Below are 20,816 nucleotides of genomic sequence, written 5' to 3'. Positions count from 1 at the left end.
GAACATTTTACTTTCTTCCACTTATCCAGTTACTGCTTCCCTCTTGCATACTTTAGGTTATAATTATTTTCTCATTTTCCCCTCCAGCTGGCAGTAGTTTGGTCCCTTCTACCTCGTATTTCTTTAAAATGTCACACTGTTGCTCTAGCTTATTTAAACACTCTAGAAAGTGAAGAAGTGTAGCCATTGGAAGTGCATTCCCACATCCCTTAGAAGAGAGTCCTGTTCTCTTTCCGTGTGCAGCAGACAGGACCAGGATCCAGCAAACTAACAAAAACAGCTGATTGCAGTCGCGGAAAAAAAAAAAAAAAAAAAAAAAAAAACCACAGTCTGGCTTCTACTTAAAAAAAAAAAAAAAAAAAAAAAAGATGAGGGATATGGTATGAGAGCAGAATTCACTTTATGAGGGGAAACAAAGCAAAAACATTTAATAGCAGTAGTGTCCCATGTATCAAGTTCTCACTGTATCTCTGTATAAACAGCTAATATCACAGGCCACCTCCACCGATGAGGGCTTCCAAACAAAGACTTTCTTATTCTGTTTCTCCATTTGTCACTCCTAAAAGATACAGTGATCCAAAGTTTATCGCTGAAAGATAGGACAAAAAACTGGTAACAAAAACTTTACGATAAATGGTGGACTTTTTTTTTTTTCGTCTGAAAAAGGGGAAAAATAATGCGTCCATTTTCAGAAGTTCTTTTGTTTCTTTTGAGTCCCAAGAGAGCACATTTTTAGTAGAATTGAATTATTCACATGAATGCTAACCAATGTCAGCTACTCTGTATTCTGTAAGGAATTGAGCTTATAAAATGAATCATCTTCAGTATTTGCTATACACAATATCACAAGAATTTGTAAATAATAAATTGTAAAATGTACTTTAGAATGACTGCTCCAACATTTGAGTAGACTCTTTTTCGAAGAACAGATCACAGGAATTCCACTGCCTCTTTCCTCAGAATTTCTATAACTTTGAGGAAGAGACTTATAGGAAATCTCTTTTACAAGTATAAGTTAAGAAACCAGTCTGTATGTTTATAAGCCAAGGGCTTATATGCAGAATTTCTCAAAAAACCCAGGGGTTAGATATCAGGATATCGCCAACAGCTCATTGACAATGTCCTGTAAGTTGAACATAGTGATACCTCCGTTGTACAGAGGGAAGAAATTAAGTACCAAAGAGCTGAAATAATTCACTTAGAGTGATCAAAAAAAGTTAAGGACAAACTAAACTTGGTTCAGATAATCCTCAAACCCTCACACACATAAAACAACTTGTATTTAAGAGAAAGACCATGTCCATTCTGTTCTCCTTTGTCTTCCAGAGCTAATTTTTCTTGTTAATTAAATATGCAAATGACTTATTTTATAAATTAATATTTATTTTTACAGACAATGACCATTATGAATATCGCTGAGATCTGCAACTATTTTTTTATGAACTTTATTTTTTACATTAAGAAGGAACCACTTTTAAGGTAGAGGTAGATATTCTAATTCAACATGAACCACTGTAACTCCTAAAAGCTTAGCAAAGGAATTGTGTTAGTTGGGAACCTTTTGAGTACAAGTCATAAAACTCCAACTCAATTGACTTAGGCAAAAGGAGATGGTATTAGGAGACTATTAGAGGATTTTCATGTATCCAAATGACAGCAAGGGCTGGGGATTTAAGCAGCTGCACCCCTGAGACAAGGAAGAGCAGCTCCCTCCCTCTCCTTTTGGGCTCTCAGTAGTGCTGTTTCTGCCTCTTGTATTAGAGATTCCATTCTCTCACATGGTGGCCACCAGCAGCTTCCAAGCCCCTCTGTTCCACAGCTTCTACCATCAGCTTCTAATACTCATCTGCTCCCTTAGTTCCAGTTCAAAAACTCCTGAGGACAAGTTGATCAAACTGCCTCGATCTGCGTGACTATATCCAATGAGGTGAGCCACCCTTAATAGTAGACTCTACCTGAAGGGTATGGTTGGAATCTAGGCAGAAGTAATTCTCCAAAAAGGGGATAGGGCGGGAAGGAAAGGCTACTGAACAGCTAACTGGGCAGACAAACCAAGAATAATCAAGCAGAACAAACACAGATTCTGAAAGTTCAGATAACATCAGAAAGTTAAGATGGCACAAGATAGAATGCTGGAAATTGGCCTTAAGGCATTCTTCAGTACATTCTTTTTACTTCTATTTCTCAGCCAAAACAACGAATATGTAACTTTAAAACTTGACAACGTACCATCTTCTCTCCCCCTCTTGTAGATGTTTTCTGTCACTTCCCCATGGCATCGGAGTTTTTGGCCTAAAAATTGCCCCTAAAGTCTTACACAAAGCATCCATAATGTTACTGTCAGAACTGTTTCGGAGCTGTCTATGTTATTTTTAGGGTTCAGATCTTCTTCTGTGCGTTTCCTCATTCCATATTCACGACATTATCTTCCGAGCTTTGCAATTCTGATGCAATTTCCAGTTCATACTTTTTCAATTGCTGCATTTTCATGTTTAAATCCAGCAAAGTTCTGGCCAGCTGGCAATTTTGGAAACGCATTTCCAGCTAAAAGTTAGAAAAAAATAAGGATTTTTATTAGCCTGAGATATGGATCAAATAAAACTGCTCTCTGCACAGGAAAAATAAGAACTTTGTAGGAAAGGAAAATAAGATATCAAGAAAGATGTATTTCTCATCTTATTCTCCAGTTCTGTTTGGCCTGACTATAAAACTGACTTTCTATACTACAAGGTAAAATCCAGATATGCAAATAGCTTTTGAAATGGCCTTGCAATGAAAACAAAAAAAAGCTCATGCACAGAGCTGTCCATTTGAAAAATTCCTGTGCATAGAAGGCTGTTTCCAAGCAATGACATGTGATCTGCGAGGAAATCATTTATCTTTATGAGCTTTCTGAGCTCCAGGATAACTGCACAGAGCCACCTGAGCTTTCAGGACCTGGGCCTATTTACTTGATCACTGGTCATTTCAAGTTTTTAGGATTTTAAATGGTCTCCCTGCTGAGCAAAACATTTAACGACACCTTTATGTGTACTTATAGAATCTAACAATTTTCACTGTAGGGTGAAATCTGTTATACAGCAAGGCTGATTTATACCCTCCCTCCAGTGGCAGTTTATGAAGGTCCTCGTGTATTAAGAAATAGATCGATCTCTCGGGCAATGTAGCTAAGAGGCAGTCCGACAAAGCTTAGTCCAACATAATCTTTGCATTATAGTTGAAAACTAGTAATCAGCTATTTGCATATTTCTTCAATTAGGGTCTTGTTTAATGCAGTTCATGAGAACCCTCTTCTCTCTGCTGAAAACCCCTCATCAACTCAGCAAAAGAAACCACCCCAGGGTGAACCAGGACATTCCCCTGGTAAAAAGCAAATATGGGTGGTCCCCTCCTAATTTGCAAAACAAAGTCACTGGATAACATTTCTTTCAGTTCTCCCCTGACATATTCTTCTTCATCCTTCAGCACCTGGAACCCTTTCTTTGATAGCAAGAATTTGAAAAGAATAAAGTAAATGAACATCCAGCAAACAGACAGTAACAACACAGCCACTAGCACAAGAAGCCCTGGCACCTTGCCTGCAGGAAGCTTCTGTTCTCCGTGTGGCATGGACGCCCTATAAACCCGCGCTACTCTTCCAGCTTTACTTCCTGGCCCTCCTCCCACACCAGCTCCCACTGCAGCTGGTCAGAAACGTGGCCTGTCCCGGAATAAACAGGTCGTACTGAGCCACATCTTCTGCCCGTTCTGCCCCTGCCACCCACTTCCTGTTGAGCTCAGCCAGATGCCAGCTCTTCTTAGCGGCCTCCTCTGTCTCGCCTTATCTGTGCTTCCACAGCGTTCTGTACGTGTGCCTCTCCTAGCGCACAGCCTACACTAGACTGATGATTTTGAGCATAGTTTGTTCCTATCCATAACTGTATCCCCAACTAGGGGTGCACGGCCTGCTCACGCAACATGGAGGGTTCTCTGTGTGTTTGTTAAAAGACTGAGTGAAGGAATGATTAAATGGAGAAACTGATGAACACCCGTCCTATACTTTCATGCCAAGAATCAGGCAGTTAAATTATTGATAATGGCTCACCATCTGAGTAAAAAAAGTATGTGTAATTCACACCTGTTTTGGAAACACCAATGATTCCTTAATTTTCTTTCCTCCCGGATCCCACTGAGAATCTAATGAAAGCTATGAACCCACTCTGGGGAAAGAAGTGCATTGTATGTGCATACAAAATTTGGCATACAATTTTAGGCATATAGAACCCCTGGAATTTACTCACAGGCCCTGGAATTCAATGCAAGCCACTAAGAAGACCAATTCAAACAACAAATAATAGCATAAATAACACTTCATAAATAGCAACGTGTCTCTAAATTAACTGAACCTGTTCATCATTGTTCCTTGCACAAATACCACCCTAACAGATGATGTGTGGACCTACATGTATGGATGGGTGCCAGTTCCTACAGAAAACTGGCTAATGGCCCATTATCAAAAACGGTTTCTTCTAGTGGTGATGGTGTTAAGGCTCCATACTCTTCTGCTTCTTCATGACTGGTCACACACAATGGTGAAATGGTTGGCCAAGATGTTGACCGTGGTCTATATCTCAGGAGCACAGCATCTGTGTACGTGTGACATTCTTTGCCTCCTTTCCAGAAAAACCCTTGATCTTCCATGCCTATGTATCTGTCACTTTGGGGGCACAACCAAAAAACAGTAAGAGCCACTGAGTAATGTCTTATGTTCTGTGCACTTCATATATAACATTGTCTCATATAATACTTACAGTGATCCTATGAGTTTATTTTTTACAGAGGAAACCCAAACTTGCTAACTAGCATTCCTAAAGTAATAGGAACAGTGAGAGCAGAGCCTGTAAATGTTAACGCTGGGATTTGAACCCTCATCTAGTTGGAATTTTATTCTCCACCTCCTCCCCACCCCCAGTACATTACTTGCTTAAAACTCCTACTAGTGGAACGACTAGTTAGAATGTGAAGGTTCAAGTGCCTCGGAGCTTACTGAATATAGTTTCTTCACTTGATTTAAATGAGTCAGCTGAGGTACCGGAGGGATGGTGGGGTCAGCAGCACAGGGTGACTAGGCCCGATGTCAGCCTTCCAGTGGTCATCCTGATCCACAGCACACCCCTCAGGCCATCTCTACTAATGAGGGGTCTCGCCCAGCCACTGCTCAGGTATCTGAAGAAAACCATGTGTTTCTCCGATATGGCTGGGTCAGAATTAATACATACCTTGTCAAATTCAAATTGTTAACACACGTAAAATTAAATCTACTACCTTCTTGCCCTTCTTAAACTCAGAAACACGATAAACTGTTAAGGTTCTTAAATCAGACAACTGACTGATGGTGGAATCCATTCTAAAGTAGTGGTTAACATTTTATTAGTATTCAATGCAAAAGACTAGAACCTTCCAAATCTCCACTACACATATTCATAGGCAGCACCGTTTTAAAGCTTATATTGCTCTTATTCATTTTGTCCCTTTCAAATTTTACCTAACTTGGAAATTGTTTAAATCACAAAACAGTAACTGAAATATTTACCTATAGTTCCTCCTGCCTAATGTTAAAAAGCTACAATTTTACAAAATACCTTATCATTTCCTGTTTTCTGAATTCTTACCCAGGGGAAAGGTAAAACTTGGAGAATAAAAGAAACAGTTGCTGATGGACTCGCTCCATCCATCCCGTGAGTTCATTTCATTGAAACTTCTGCCTCCGAGCCCCGTAACATGCACGTGCTATGAGTTCCCCAGAGGGAACTTTCTACGTGGTAGAAAAATATAGAACAAGTTGGGGAGGGGTGGTGACGGAGGTCTCGGGTGTGTCACTGGTAGTCTCAGCCCTCGACAGCCAGCCAGCACCTTGGGTCCTACCGGACCCCTCCCCTCCCCCGCTTCCCTCCTGGATGCTGCCTGGGAGGCAGGCGCATCGGCACGGTCGGGGAAGATCGACGGCCGGCGCCCAGCTCGCCCACGCTGTACGGCCTCACCCTCTCCCTGGGAAAAGCGGCGCTCGGCCTCCCAAGCCCTCGGTGGGACACGTGCGCGGCCCGCGACCGGGGGCCCCGGGGGAGGACGAAGGAGAGGCGGCCCCGAGAGCCGGCCGCCAGAGCGCTCACCAGCTCGGCGCGCAGCCCGGCCAGGGCGCTCTCGACGCGCGCCCGGCTCCGCTCCTCCCGCGCCGCCTCCGCCGCCTCCTCCTCCCGCGAGAGCCTCGAGCCGCCGCGCGGCACCGCCCGCTGGAAGGCGCGCGCCAGCCGCCGCCTGAGGTCTTCCAGCAGCGGGCTGGCAGCTGGGGCCTCCTCCGGGCCGGCCACGCTCTCGCCGCCTCCGGGGAAGCCTCGTGAGGGAGGCAGGGTTGAGGGCCCGAGCCCGGCGCCAACTAGGATGCCGTGGGGCCCCCGGGAAGTTCCCTCTCTGCGGTGGCTGGAGTCCCCCAGGGACATCTCGGAGACGCCGGGTTCCAGGCTTCCAGGCTTGTATTGCTAAGGGTTTGTTTCCAAGTGCGAGATGCGGGCGGCTGAGGTTGGGGGCGGGGTGACTCATGGAACCGGCGGGACCACTGCCAAGTGGGACGGGGCTATTGCTCCGCCGTACAGAGGCGCTCCTTTCCCCCAGCCTCATCTCTGTCCTTCTTCCCTCCTTAGCAACAGACGAAGGAAGTGGTTCCCATAACTCCGAGAAGAGGTTTCAACTGGCTCCCTTTTTCTTGCTCCTTGGAGTGTCGTTCTAAGGGAAGACTTGGGTCCATCCAGGTAAGTGGAAGTTGAGGTACAGATGGAGACTTTGAGGTCCTGGTTGCCTCGATTATTAATATTTCACCCCTGTAAAATAGTTTTCTTTGGCTCTCTACCGACTGTGAGGCACTGTGACAGGTGTTGTGGATATAAAGTGTGATCAGGCCTCGTACCAATCCCAGGCGTTGCCCGCAGTCAAGTGGGAGAAGCTTGGCCCTGTTTTAAACTTAGAGAGAGTGATCTTTCCACAAGCCCAACAATGCAGAAGACACTTCGATCGATTCTGAAACTCCGTGTTCTTTTCTATACTTGACACCTTTCTGCCACTTTCACATTGTGAAGGGGTTAAAAAGAAAAATAAAAATTCCTCTTACTCCAGAGTGTGTTATTTTCTAATTCCCAATTCAGTGTAATCAGGTGCCAGTATTACTTGTATATCCTTTATCAATGAACAGAATCAGCTGCCTCTTTTGGATCTAATCGAGAATTTCTAGAAAGGAATAAACAATCAAAATTTTTGTGTGATCATAGAATGCAAATACCTACCCCTCCATCCAGAAAGGGAGCAGAGATTGTCCATACAGTACTCCCAGAATTAATCATTTGTTTAGTAAAGATTTACAAGTCACCTGCAATGTTCCAAGTCCGTGATTGGCATTGAGGGCAGTAAGAGCTAATTGTGATTAGTGTTTACTGTGTGTCAGGCACTTTTCATATATTAACCCATTTTGTCTTCACAGTAACCCTGTGAGGAAGGTACTATTAGTTTCTGTATTTTACAGGTGAGGAAACTAAGGCAGATGTTAAGCTGTAAGGCAAAGATCACAAAACTGGTAAATGGTGGGCCTAGGATTTGCACCTAGGAAGTCTGGCTGGTGCTCTGAACCACTGAGACACACCTTGGATACACACGACCTCCCAAAGAGGAAAAGAAATTGCTCAGTTGTATGACTGAATGTTCAAATTCCCTGTGCTCATAAAATTCAACTCTACAGAAATGGCTTAAGGCTCAACTGAATAAGGAGGAGTGCAGGTTACCAATTCTGCCGACATCGGCCAAATTCAATCTGCCACCTTACAATAGTTTACAACCTAAGCACAGTCATATACCTATCATTGTATATTTGTCATAAAGATTCTCTAGAAACATTTGAAGATGTGATCTATTGGTGGAAATTATGAAAATCCATATGGTCTACTAGGAACTAACAATATAAATTTAAATATTTAAGTTTTTAAAATTTCTGGGTTTTATGCATGTATGTGATAGGTGGTGGGGCTTGAAAACCAGCACCAGTCAATGTGCAGTAGAAATATTTTTTATATATAAATTTATGTATTTATTTTTGGCTGCATTGGGTCTTCGTTGCTGCGCATGGGCTTTCTCTAGTTGGCAGCGAGAGGGGGCTACTCTTTGTTGCGGTGCGTTGGCTTCTCATTGTGGTGGCTTCTCCTGTTGCGGAGCATGGGCTCTAGGCGTGTGGGCTTCAGTAGTTGTGGCACGCGGGCTCAGTAGTTGTGGCTCACGGGCTCTAGAGCACAGGCTCAGCAGTTGTGGCGCACAGGCTTATTTGCTCCACGGCATGTGGGATCTTCCCGGACCAGGGCTCGAACCCATGTCCCCTGCATTGGCAGGTGGATTCTTAACCACTGCGCCCCCAGGGAAGTCCAGAAATATTTAAAATTAGTTTTCTGCCATGATTTTTCACTTCTGTTTCCAGATCATTTTCTTCAACAAGAATTTCAGTTAAGTTTGATTTAATTCAACAAACAGTGAACGGTACATGTTCATTTAAGCACTGTCCCATGTAAGAGAGATAAAAAGGTGAATAAAGCACAGTTTTTGTCCTCCAGAAGCTTAAAGCCTGAAAGAACAAATTTATTCATTCATTCAGCAGTAGTTATTTAATGTCTTATTTATATACCAAGTAATATACAGAGTGCTCAGGCTGTGAAAGTAAACCAGTAAGACAAAATGGTGTTTTAGAATAGATTGGTATTATCACAAATTAATTTTTTTCCATAGATCAATTTTTGCAGCTGCGGTGCATCTTGAATTTTACAATTTTTTTTCTTTTATACAAGTAAAATGAATGGAAGCATTGGTGAATCAGAGTGAATATAATATGCAGAGACATTTGCGTTAGGAAATGTAGTAGTTATCCATTGCTGCATAACAAATTATCCCCAAATTTAGTGGCTTAAAACAACAATAAACATCATTTCTTATGGTTTCTGTGGACAAGAGTTTGGGAACAGCTTAGATTATGATCTGGGACTTTCATGACATTGTAGTCAAATGTTATCCGAAGCTGGATGTGATTGCAGCTGGAGGGTCTGCTTGCAAGGTGGACCATTCACCTAGCTGGCAAATTGGTGCTGGTGTTTGGTGGGAAGCCTTAGTTTCTCTCCATGTGGACCCTTCACCAGGACTGCTTGAGTGCCCTCATGATGTAGTGGCCAGCCTACCTCAGAACAAGACAGAGAGAGAGAGAGAGAGAGAGAGAGAGAGAGAGAGAGAGAGAGAGAGCCAGATGGAAGCTCTTTATATGTGTTCTGAACAATATTTTTATGATCTAGTCTTGGAAGTCACACGTTATCACCACATTCTGTTTATTAGAATCAAGTATCTAAGTCTGGACCCCATTTAAGTGGAGGGGAATTAGGCTCTGCCTTTTGAAGTAAGGAGTATCAAAAAATTTGCAGACAGATTTTTAATCTGCCACAGGAAGAATATGGTACATACATGTAAACAATGAATCAAATGACTGCTGACTTCCTGTCAGAAATAAAAAAATGAAGGCCAGAAGATATTAGAACAATATTTTTTTAGATTCAGGAAGAAAAAAATTAACGTAGATTTCTATATCCAGCAAAAATATCCTTCAAAGGCAAAATAAACGTGTTATGACATAAGAGAAAATTAGAAGAACTTGTTACCTGCCAACTTATACTGTTAGAAATACTAAAGGAAACACCTCAGGCTAAAGTAAAATGGTAATAGAGGGAAACGCAAATCTTTAGGAAGGAATGAGGGGTATAGGAAATTGTAAATACCTAGATATATACATATAAATGACTTACAGTCCTCTTAATTTGTTTAAAAAACATGACTGTTTAATGAAAAAATTATAACATTGTTTTCTGTGCTTTATAATGAATTTACATGTATCAATATAATATAGTAACTATAGAATAAGTAATCTTGAGGATGAATGGAGCTATACATTTTATATGAAGTGGTAAGGTATTAACCCTAAGTATACTGTAAAAGATTAAGGGTATATATAATTTAAAGCCTAGAGCAATCACTAAAAAAAAAATGGTGCAAAGAGGTATAGCTAAAAAGCCATTAGAATGAGTGTCTATGTAGAAAATCTGAAACAATTAACAAAAAACTCCCTTCTGGTACTAATAAACAATTATATCAAAGTTTCAGGATACAAGTTGAATATACAAAGCTAATCACTTTCCTATATACCAGCAATAAGCAAGTGGAATTTGATTTTTTTGTGGGGGGGCCACACTGCATGGCTTGTGGAATCTTAGTTCCCCTACCAGGGATTGAACCCAGGCCCTCAGCAGTGAGAGCACAGAGTCCTAACCACTGGACCGCCAGGGAATTCCCTGGAATTTGATATTTAAAACACACGTTACCTTTTACATTAGCACCCCAAAAAGAAAAACACTTAGGTATAAATCTAACAAAATATCCATATGGGGAAAACTACAAAATTCTGCTGAAAGAACTCACAGCTAAGTAAATGGAAGGATACTCCATGTTCATAGATAGGAAGACTCAGTATTGTCAAGATATCAGTTCTTCCCAACTTGACCTATAGGTTCAATGCAATGCCAATCAAAATGCCAGCAAGTTTTTTGTGGATATACACAAACTGATTTTAAAGTTTATGTAGAGAGGCAAAACGCCCAGAATAGCCAACATAATATTAAAGGAGAAGAGCATTGAGGACTGACAGTACTTGACTACAAGGCTTACTATAAAGCTACAGTAATCAAGGCAATGTGGTATTGGCAAAAGAATGGACATATAGATCAATGGACCAGAATAGCCCAGAGATATACCCACATAACTGATCTTTGACAAACGAGCAAAGGCAACACAATGGAGAAAAGACATACACACAAGTGGTGTTGGAATGACTGGACATCTGTATGCAAAAAAAAAAAAAAAAAAAAAAAGAGTCTAAACACAGACACCCTTCACAAAAATTAATTCAAAACGGATCATAGACCAAAATGCATAACTATAACTCCTGGAAGATAATGTAAGAGAAATTTACATGACTTTGGGTATGTTGATGACATTTTGGATACAACACCAAAGGCATGATCCATGAAAGAAATAATAACTTGCACTTCATTAAAACAGAAAACTTCTGCGAAATACACTGTCAAGTAAATGAGAAGACAAGCCACAGACTAGGAGAAAATATTTGCCAAAGACATATCTAACAAAGGACGGTTATCGAAAATATACAAACTACTCTTAAAGCTCAGCAGTAAGAGAATAACCCAATTGAAATGTGAGCAAATGAACTGGACACCAGACACCATCAACATATATGAAAAACAAGCACATGAAAAGATGCTCAACATCACATGTCAGTAGGGAAATGCAAATTAAAACAATAATGAGGTATCATTACATGTCTATTTGGCCATTCTGTGGCCAAAATTTAAAACACTGACAACACCAAATGTTATCAGGGAAGTGGAGCAATAGGAACTCATTCTTTGCTGGTGGGAATGTAAAATGGTATAGCTACTTTGGAGGACACTTTGGCAGTTTCTTAAAAACTAAACATACTCCTACCTTCTGATATAACAATCATGCTCCTTGGTATTATATCTAAAGGAGTTGAAAACTTATGTCCACATGAAAACCTGAACACAAATGTTTATAGCAGATTTCTTCATAATTGCCAAAACTTGGAAACAGCCAAGATGTCCTTTAGTAGGTGGATACATAAACGGTGGTACATCCAGACAATTGGATATTATTCAGCTAAAAACAAATGTGCTATCAAGCCATGGAAAAACATAGAGGAATCTTAAATGCATATTGCTAATTGAGAGAAGCCAATCTGAAAATTGTTCATGCTGTATAATCCCAATTATATGACTTTCTAGAAAAGGCAAAACTATGGTGACAGTAAACAGATCAGTGGTTACCAGGATTGGGGGGTGGGGAGGGATGAATAGCCAGAGCACAGGATTTTTAGAGCAGTAAAACTATTCTGTATGTTACTGAAATGGTGGAAACGTGTCATTATATATTTGTCAAAACTCATGGAATGTATAACACCAAAAATGAACCCTAATGTAAACTATGGACTTTGAGTGATAATGATATGCCAATATAGGTTCATCGATTATAACACATGTACCACTCTGCTCCAAGATGTTGATAGTGGGAGAGGTTATGTGGTTGGGGAGAGGCAGGGGGTAATGGGAACTCTCTGTACTTCCAGCTTAATTTTTCTCTGACCCTAAAACTGCTCTAAAAATAAAGTCTATCTTTTAAAACCAGTAGATAAACTAAAATGTGCTTCTAAAAACATTAAGTTAATCCAAAATGAAGCAGGAAAAGAGATACAGATTAAAACGCAGAGAGAGCAAATATAAAACATTTGGTAAATGGTAGGCCTAAATTAGATCATATCAAAAATTACATTAAGCCTTAATGTACTAAATATTCCAGTTAAAAGGAAGAGATATTCAACTGGATTAAGCAAAAGCAAGAACCAAATATATTCTTCCTAAAAAAGATATACTTTAAATACAAATACAGGACTTCTGTGACCTGTAAAGGTGGAGTAACATGAACTGGATTTATCCTCCTATCTGAAACAGCCAAGAAGCACTAAATATATTATTGAACTGACTTCAAAACACTGAACATCAGGTGATGAAAGACAGTGATCCCTGAAAGAATTTTTTTCAAGCAGGCTTGTCAGTCTTGTTTACTGATTCCTCTCATCCTTGAGGACTTTAGAATTCAAAACACTGAACAACAGGCAGTGAAAGACAGTGATCCCTGAAAGAACTTTTTTCAAACAGCCTTCTCCGTCTTGTTTACTGATTCCTCTCATCCTTGAGGACTTTAGAATTCAAAACACTGAACACTAGGCAATGAAAGAGTGATTCCTGAAAGCTTTTTGTCAAACAGCCTTCTCAGTCTTGTTTACGGATTCCTCTCATCCTTGAGGACTTTAGAACGTCTCAGGCTGTGTCCTTGGACCACTTCTCTCCTTTATCTCCCTTTACTTCAAAGTGATTTCGTCTTGTTCCATGGCTTTTTATTTTTGGTTACTGAGTTGTTTGAGTTCTTTATATATTTTCAATATTAACCCTTTATCAGGTTTATGATTTGCAAGTATTTTATTTCTTTTTTATTGAAGTATAGTTGATTTACAATATTGTGTTAGTTTCAAGTGTACGGCAATGTGATTTGGTTATACATATATGTATATATCTATATTCTTGTTTTTCCATGGCTTTTATTATGATCTATATGAAATGCTGACATCTCAAAATCTTATCTTTAGGTCAGGCCTCCCTTCTAACTCTATCTCTACTTGGATGTTCAACTTAATATATCTCATTCTTAAACATTGATTACCTGCATCCCTTAATATATTCTTTTTTCAGTACCCCCCACCCAATTCAGTAAATGGAAATTCTATTCTGTCAGTTATCCAAACCATAAATCTTGGAATCACCCACAATTTTCTTCTCCCTCTTTCGCCCTACGTGCAATTCATCAGCATATCTGTAGGCTCTGCCTTGCAGTATATCCAGAATCAAAGAGCATCTAACGCCTATCATCCTAATCTTCCCACTCCCTGTCCCCTAGACTATTGTCATAGCCTCCAACACATCTCCCTACTCCATAATTGCCCTCTTTTTCTTCCCTATTTATTCTCCTCGTGGCAGATCATGCCATTTCTTCATTCAAGATCCTCCAGTGTGTTCCCACCTTACTTAGAACAAAATCCAATGTTCTACCATAGCCTGCAAAGCCCTTTAGAATTCATCGCAAATGGCATTCCCTCCATTTCTCTGATCTCATCTCCTTCCTCTCCTTTACTTACTCCATCTTGCCACCCTGGTCTCTTTACTGTTCTCATTTCAGGGCCTTTTCTTTGTTATTCCTTTTTCCTAGGATTCTCTTCTCCCAGATACATGAGTGGCTAGTTCCCTTACTGTGTTCAAGTCCCTGCTCAAATGTCACTCATCAGGTAGACCTCCCTTGATCTAAATTAGCATATATACACCCCTCCACTCCCATCATTCTCTGTGTTTTTGCCCTTCATTGTATTCCTTAATACTTACACCAACTGTCATACTGTATATTTATTTGTTTTCTCATCTGTTTTCTATTGTATGTTAATAGAATATAATCTCCATGAGAACAGGTACTTTCTTTTGTTAACTGCTATATCCCTAAAATAGTGCCTAAAATGGTATCTGGCATTTAGGAGGCAGTACATAAAACTTTGTAAAATTAATGTAAAGAAGAGAGAGAAAGAAACAGAAGGCATCAGGACAAAGAGAAGGATGAAGGGGAGAGAGATAAGGAGGAAGGAGCTGAGTAGACCAGCCAGGCAGCTGAAACAAACGTGGAATATCATGTCAGTTTATGAAATTCTCCGGAGTGACTCCAAAATGATAAATCAGGCCTGCTTGAAAAGAGCACAGTATCTGCTAATGAAAAGAAAAATAACTCCTGTCCTTGTAGCATATTTCTTCAATGCATTTGTGCAAAGTGCACGTGATGCAATGACAGGTCATGACATCAACCCCAAGTCCAGCCAGCTGACAGTGCCTGAACCCAGCAGTCTCAGCTAAGTTTCTGAAACCATGTGATTTCTGGAATCATGTGGTCTGTATGTCTGTTTCTCTCTTTAGCTTCTTAAGGACAGCGTCTGGGTCTTCATCACCTTTTTATCACCTCCATGCTGGCATGAAACAAACACTTAACAAATACTGGTTAAATTCATTAATAAATTGATGAATACAGCAAGGCAGAAGACAATTAACATTCATAGAGCACCTCTTAAATACTATATAGCTATAGATATAGACATGGACTCAATTATAGATGCAGATATAGATATATTTATAGATATAGACAAAAATATAGATACAGATATAAATTGTATACAATTTACTTAATCGTCAAGAAAATCCTGTGTTGTTTGTTTTGTTCTGTTTTTCTTATGGGAACCTGAAGTTCAAAGAAAGTAAGAGACTTGCTTAAGGTCATATAGTAGACAAGGAAATGGCTGAGAGAAGAGTTGATTCCAGATCTATATGTCTCCAAGGGTTTTGCTCTTTCCTTTATACCATATCAGTCAGTATACAGTTGCAGAATCATTAAAAATGAGCTAAAGAAGGTTAAAACTTTGTATTTCTTTTATTCCAGTTACCTAAACCAATTCTTCCCTAACCTAAGTGTCATTCTGCTTCCACCCTTACGTTTAGCAAGGACACCTTCTCTCAGTCCTTTTGAAAAACAGAAGGAGGTTTAATGCACATGTCATACTCCTAATTCATGCAGAACAGCAGCAAAACAAAAGTCTGGAATTCCTTACACAGAATCCTAATCTCTCTAAATGTTTTTACATATATTCATCAGTTAATATCTACCTTTGTTGCAACTCATTTCTACTTTTTTTTTTTTCCTGCCTGTTCACTGGGAAACCTGGATCCCAATTCTTTTACGTGTTCTTGTTGTTTTTTGTTGTTTTTTTTTTTTGCGGTATGCGGGCCTCTCACTGTTGTGGCCTCTCCCGTTGCGGAGCACAGGCTCCGGACACGCAGGCCTAGCGGCCATGGCTCACGGGCTTAGTTACTCCGCGGCATGTGGGATCTTCCCGGACCAGGGCACGAACCCGTGTCTCCTGCATCGGCAGGCGGATTCTCAACCACTGCGCCACCAGGGAAGCCCCTTTTACGTGTTCTTTAGCTGTACCTTGGGAACCTTAGCTTTAATTCCACTTCGCTTCCTCTTCAGCCATCCACTCTGAACAATTATTCTTTTAAGCAATGGGTTCCATGTGTTCCCACTGCAAACAGAATGCCCCCGAGTGTTCTGTGCAAAAAAGAAACAAATATTTCTCTAGGCTTCAGAGAATGGAGATTTTTCCTTATAAGCCTTAAAATAAATATTTGTAATTTTTTCAGTGAACAGCTTAGTGATTTGAATCATTTGAGAGTCTGTGGGGAGCATGGTCATTCTGTTTTCTGGCTGATAGTTGGCAAAAAGTCCTTTTTGGTTATGGAATGTCCAAGATGTAGTCATTGTCTTTCTAGCTTAATTTGCCAGAACGCTGGAGTCAAAATGCTGGTTTCAAATCCCAGCTTCACTCCTTGCTGGCTATTTGACTTTGTGTTAGCTCTCTGGGTCAGTCTGTTCACAAGTAAAATGAAAATAATCTTTTCCTCCTCACTCAGTTGCTGAGTAAATTAACTGAAGCACACAGGAGTGCACTGAACCAAGTAGACCCTTCATAAATGTTATCTCTGCTGTCATGTAAGGGATGTGATGGGGTTCTTGCTGTAGAGACATGTTTCTAAGCATCGCATTAGTGAACATCATAGTACTGTGTATCTAAAAGATACAGGAGAATTGGTTAGGATTGCAAGGGAAACTCAGTCAAGTCTGAACTACATCAGTGAATCCAGGCTGGACAGTGCTCATTCCAATAGGTTGGATGACCATTTAAAATTGTCAGTGATCATATGGAACAAGTATAATCATTTCAATCACATCTTCTAAGTGTGTATGGTGAGTTGTATTATTGTTCACAATATTCTCTGCCTCTTGGCAGTGGGGAGATTATATTTCTCCGCTCCACTGGCCTCAGGCTTGGCCATAGGACTTGCTTAAGCCAATGAACTGTGAGCAGATGGGGTAAGTGTGATTTCCCAGCGAAATCTGTAGGTGCCATCACACAGTCTACCCTCTTCTGTTTTCCAGCAATGTCCCAGGGCAGGCAGTTCCTTCACCCTGGCTCCTAGAATAAAGATATCATGGAGCAGAGAGGAAGCTGGGCTATCTTGGGTGTGTTGTTTGATTGAGAAATAAATGCAGAAATCCAAAAAGACTAGTGTGTTTGCTGTTTTGAAAGCCTTGATATCTGATTATCCTTTTGATTTATTTCCTTTTTCTAAAAATAGAATGCATATGTAAGCATCCAGAGGACTAAGAGTTCTGGTAAATTGAAATTTTACTGTATCGTTTCTGAGCAGAGATGTACAGAAGCTTACTTGCCTCTAACAAGAAAAATTTAGTTGTTGGAAGGTACAAAAAATTTCTAGTAACTGTCCAAATACATTTGCTCTTTCATTAGATTAAATGAATTATGAGTATATATGAAATATAGATAATAGTAACTTTTTTATTGACAGAATATATAAAAGCAGATATACAGGACACTGTATAATTTTAGACTATCAGTTTTTAGTCTGAGAAGAACATCACAGCTTTATTTCCACACTAAATATAAAAGGAGATATGTTTACTTTAATATAGTTTTGACTATTTTGTCTTCATGTTTTGTATCTTGAAGACATTTCAGTTACAACCTTCTTTTAAGATTCAACTAAACATGACACCAGGAAAATGCAGAAACTAGAAAACTTATGGCACTTTTCTGCAGGACCTTTTATGTACTGTGATATTCAAGAGTTTTGAAAAATAGAATAAATGTCAAATTTGCCCAGACAGCAACTTTGAAACCCATTCCAGTAGATACATTTATATTTTAACATAAGATACACAAGTGAACTATTTTCTTTGGCAATTTCAATTATAAGAATAGTTATAAGTACCCAGGAAGTACTCAGGAAGCAATATCTGCAGGAGAGTACTATTACCGTCTTTTAAGATTGAACTTTCCAGTAAAATTGAAATATTATCCAGTCAGTCAGCATGTTTGTTGAACTTAGTGCAATGCGCTGTTCAAAGAACACCCAAGCAGTGAAGTATGTTCACAGATGCATTCTTTTTGGGACTGACGACACAGATTTAAATTGAAATGCTGGTAATTGCCAGAAACATTTTTAGTATTTGGGGGTAGGTAGCCTCTAAACTGGCCCCTTGAAATAGGATGTCACTTCTTAGATTAGGTATAGAAAGACTGTGAGTTTCATCTTGCTCACTCTTTCTTGCTTTCTTGCTTGCTTGTTCTGAAGGAAGCCAACTGCTATGCCATGAGTTGACCTATGGAGAGCGCCATGGAGCAAGGGATAGAGAGAGGCCCCCAGACAGCAGTGAGCCCTCAGTCCAGTAGCCCATGAGAAACTGAATCTTGACACAACCATGTGAGTGAGCCTCAATGAGAATCCTCCCTTAGTCAAGCTTTCACATGGCACTGCAGCCCCATCCAACACTTCGCTTGCATCCTCATGAGAAACCTAGAGGCAGAGGACCTAGATAAGCTACACCAGATTCCTGAACACAGAAATTTTGAGATAATAATGCTTGTTATTTTAAGCTTATAAGATTTTTAAACTTTCTTTTATTTAAAAAAAAAAAGATTTTATTGTGGTGTGATTCACATACAAAAAGCTGTATACAACTTGGTGAGTTTAGAGATAAACATATACTCTTGAGATGATCACCATGATCTATGCCATAAACATATCCATCACCTCCAAAAGATTTCTCCTTGACATAAATTTCAGCAATATTTTTTGGATCCATCTCCTAGAATAATGAAACAAAAGCAAAAATAGACAAATGGGACCTAATTAAACTTAAAAACTTTTGCACAGCAAAGGAACAATAAACAAAATGAAAAGACAACCTATGGAATGGAAGAAGATATTTGCAAACAATATTGACAAGGGATTAATTTCCAAACTATACAGCTTATGTAGCTCAATGTTAAAAAAAAAAAAATCCAATCAAAAAATGGGCAGAAGACCTAAATAGACATTTCTCCAAAAAAGACATACAGATGGCCAACAGGCACATGAAAAATGCTCAACATCACTAATTATTAGAGAAATGCAAATCAGAACTACAATATGGTATCACCTCACACTGGTCAAAATGTCCATCATCAAAAAGTCTATAAACAGTAAATGCTGGAGAGGGTGTGAAGAAAAGGGGACCCTCCTACACTGTTGGTGGGAATGTAGATTTGTGCAGCCACTGTGGAAAACAGTATGGAGTTTCCTTATCAAAACAAAAATAGAACTACCATATGATCCAGCAATCCCACTTCTGGGCATATATCTGGAAAAGACGAAAACTCTAATTCGAAAAGATACATGTACCACAACGTTCGTAGCAGCACTATGTACAATAGCCAAGACATGAAAGCAACCTAAATGTCCATCGAGAGAGGAATGGGTAAAGAAGCTATGGTATATACATATATATATATACAATGGACTATTAGCCGTAAAAAAGAAGGAAAGAATGCCATTTACAGCAAAATGGATGGGCATAGAGATTATCATACTAAGTGAAGTAAAACAGAGAAAGACAAATATATGATATCACTTATTTGTGGAATCTAAAAAATGATACAAATGAACTTACACAACAAAAATAGTCTCAGAAATAGGAAACAAACTTACTGTTACCAAAGGGGAAAGGAGTGGAGGAGGGATAAATTAGGAATTTGGGATTAACAGGTACACACTACTATGTATAAAATAGATAAGCAATAGGGACCTACTGTATAGCAAAGGGAACTATATTCAATATCTTGTAATAACATAATAGAAAAGAATTTGAAAAAGAATACATGTATATATAGCTGAATATAGAAATATATAGGTAACTGAATCACTTTGCTGTACACCTGAAATGTTGTAAGTCAACTATACTACAACAAAAAAAGATTGTCATCTGCAAACAGATAATTTTAATTCTTCCTTTCTAATTTGGATTATTTTCTTTCTTTTTCTTGCATAATTTCTCTGGCTAGGACTTCCAGTATGATGTTGAATAGAAGTGCTAAGAGTGGGCATATTTGCCTTTTTCCAGATCCTACAGGAAAAGTTTTCAGTTTTTCACCATTGAGTATCTTGTTAGCTGTGGGCTTTACATATGTAGCCTTTATTATATTCAGATGAGTTCCTTCCTTGTTGAGATCTTTTATCATGGAAGAGTTTCAAATTTTATCAAATGCTTTCTCTGCATCTATTGAAATGATCATGTGATTTTTATCCATTCTGTTAATGTGGTGTATCACATTGATTGATTTGCATATGTTGAACCATCCTTGCATCCCAGGGATAAATCTGCTTGGTCATGGTATATGACCCTTTTAATGTGCTCTTCGATTCAGTTTGCTTATATTTTGTTGAGGATTTTTTGCATCCTTGTTTATCAGAGATATTGCTCTGTAATTTTCTTTTTTTGTGGTGTCTTTGTCTGGCTTTGATATCAGGGTGATGCTGACCTCATAAAGTGAATTTGGAAGTGTTCCCTCTTCTTCTGTATTTTGTAAGAGTTTAAAAAGGATTGGTATTAATTCTTTAAGCATTTGATAGAATTCAGCTGTAAAGCCATCTGGTCTTGGGTTTTCTTTGTTGCGAGCCTTTTGATTACTGTTTTAATCTCCATATTTGTTGTTGGTCTGTTCAGGCTTTCTATTTCTTCTTGATTCGGTTTTGGTAGATTGTATGTTTCTAGGAATTTAACCATTTCTTCTAGGTTGTCAAATTTGTTGGCATATATTTGTTCATAATAGTCACTTATGATATTTTATTTCTGTGTTATTTGTTGTAATGTTTCTTCTTCCATTTCTGACTTATTTATTTGAGTCGTCTCTCATTTTTCCTTAGTCTAGCTATATTGTTGACTTTGTCTTTTTTAAAAACCCGCTCAGATTTGCTAATTTTTTTCAATTTTTTTTCCTGTTTTCTCTCTCTCTTTTTTTTTTTTTTGTTTGCTTTAATCTTTAATGTTTCCTTCCTTCTGCTTAATTTGGGCTTAATTTGCTTTTTTTCCTAGTTCCTTGAGGTATTGATATAATTTTAGGTTGTTTATTTGTCTGT

At 39.2% G+C, this 20,816-nt stretch overlaps 2 protein-coding genes across 3 annotated transcripts in view; one reads left to right on the top strand and one right to left on the bottom strand.

Annotated features, from left to right (window-relative positions):
* Positions 1-1,369: 1,369 nt before the first annotated feature.
* Positions 1,370-6,492, bottom strand: AARD (alanine and arginine rich domain containing protein). The gene is made up of 2 exons (XM_059042832.2): positions 6,150-6,492; positions 1,370-2,544 (listed from the first exon to the last, which is right to left on the bottom strand). Exons 1-2 carry the CDS (start codon positions 6,474-6,476, stop codon positions 2,404-2,406), a joined length of 468 nt encoding a protein of 155 aa, XP_058898815.1. The 5' UTR covers positions 6,477-6,492; the 3' UTR covers positions 1,370-2,403.
* Positions 6,239-20,816, top strand: part of RAD21 (RAD21 cohesin complex component) — an 84,750-nt gene continuing 70,172 nt past the window's right edge. The window contains exons 1-2 of one of the 2 annotated variants that reach the window (XM_067017425.1): positions 6,239-6,505; positions 6,678-6,785. The gene's annotated coding sequence lies outside the window, so the exon portion shown is untranslated. The remainder of the gene's footprint in view (positions 6,506-6,677; positions 6,786-20,816) is intronic. The other variant, XM_067017426.1, reaches the window with a different exon arrangement.

This window comes from Kogia breviceps, chromosome 17, assembly GCF_026419965.1.
Source record: "Kogia breviceps isolate mKogBre1 chromosome 17, mKogBre1 haplotype 1, whole genome shotgun sequence".
Lineage (NCBI taxonomy): Eukaryota > Metazoa > Chordata > Mammalia > Artiodactyla > Physeteridae > Kogia > Kogia breviceps.
Note: the sequence above shows the minus strand (reverse complement) of the source record. Positions and strands in the feature narration are given on the sequence as shown.

Bases quoted from the DNA above. Each gene is read 5' to 3' on its own strand.
- AARD (XM_059042832.2), bottom strand. From the start codon at position 6,476: ATGTCCCTGGGGGACTCCAGCCACCGCAGAGAGGGAACTTCCCGGGGG. The intron at 2,545-6,149 runs GTGAGCGCTCTG...TCTAACTTTTAG, and splicing joins CCGGGCTGCGCGCCGAGCTG to CTGGAAATGCGTTTCCAAAA.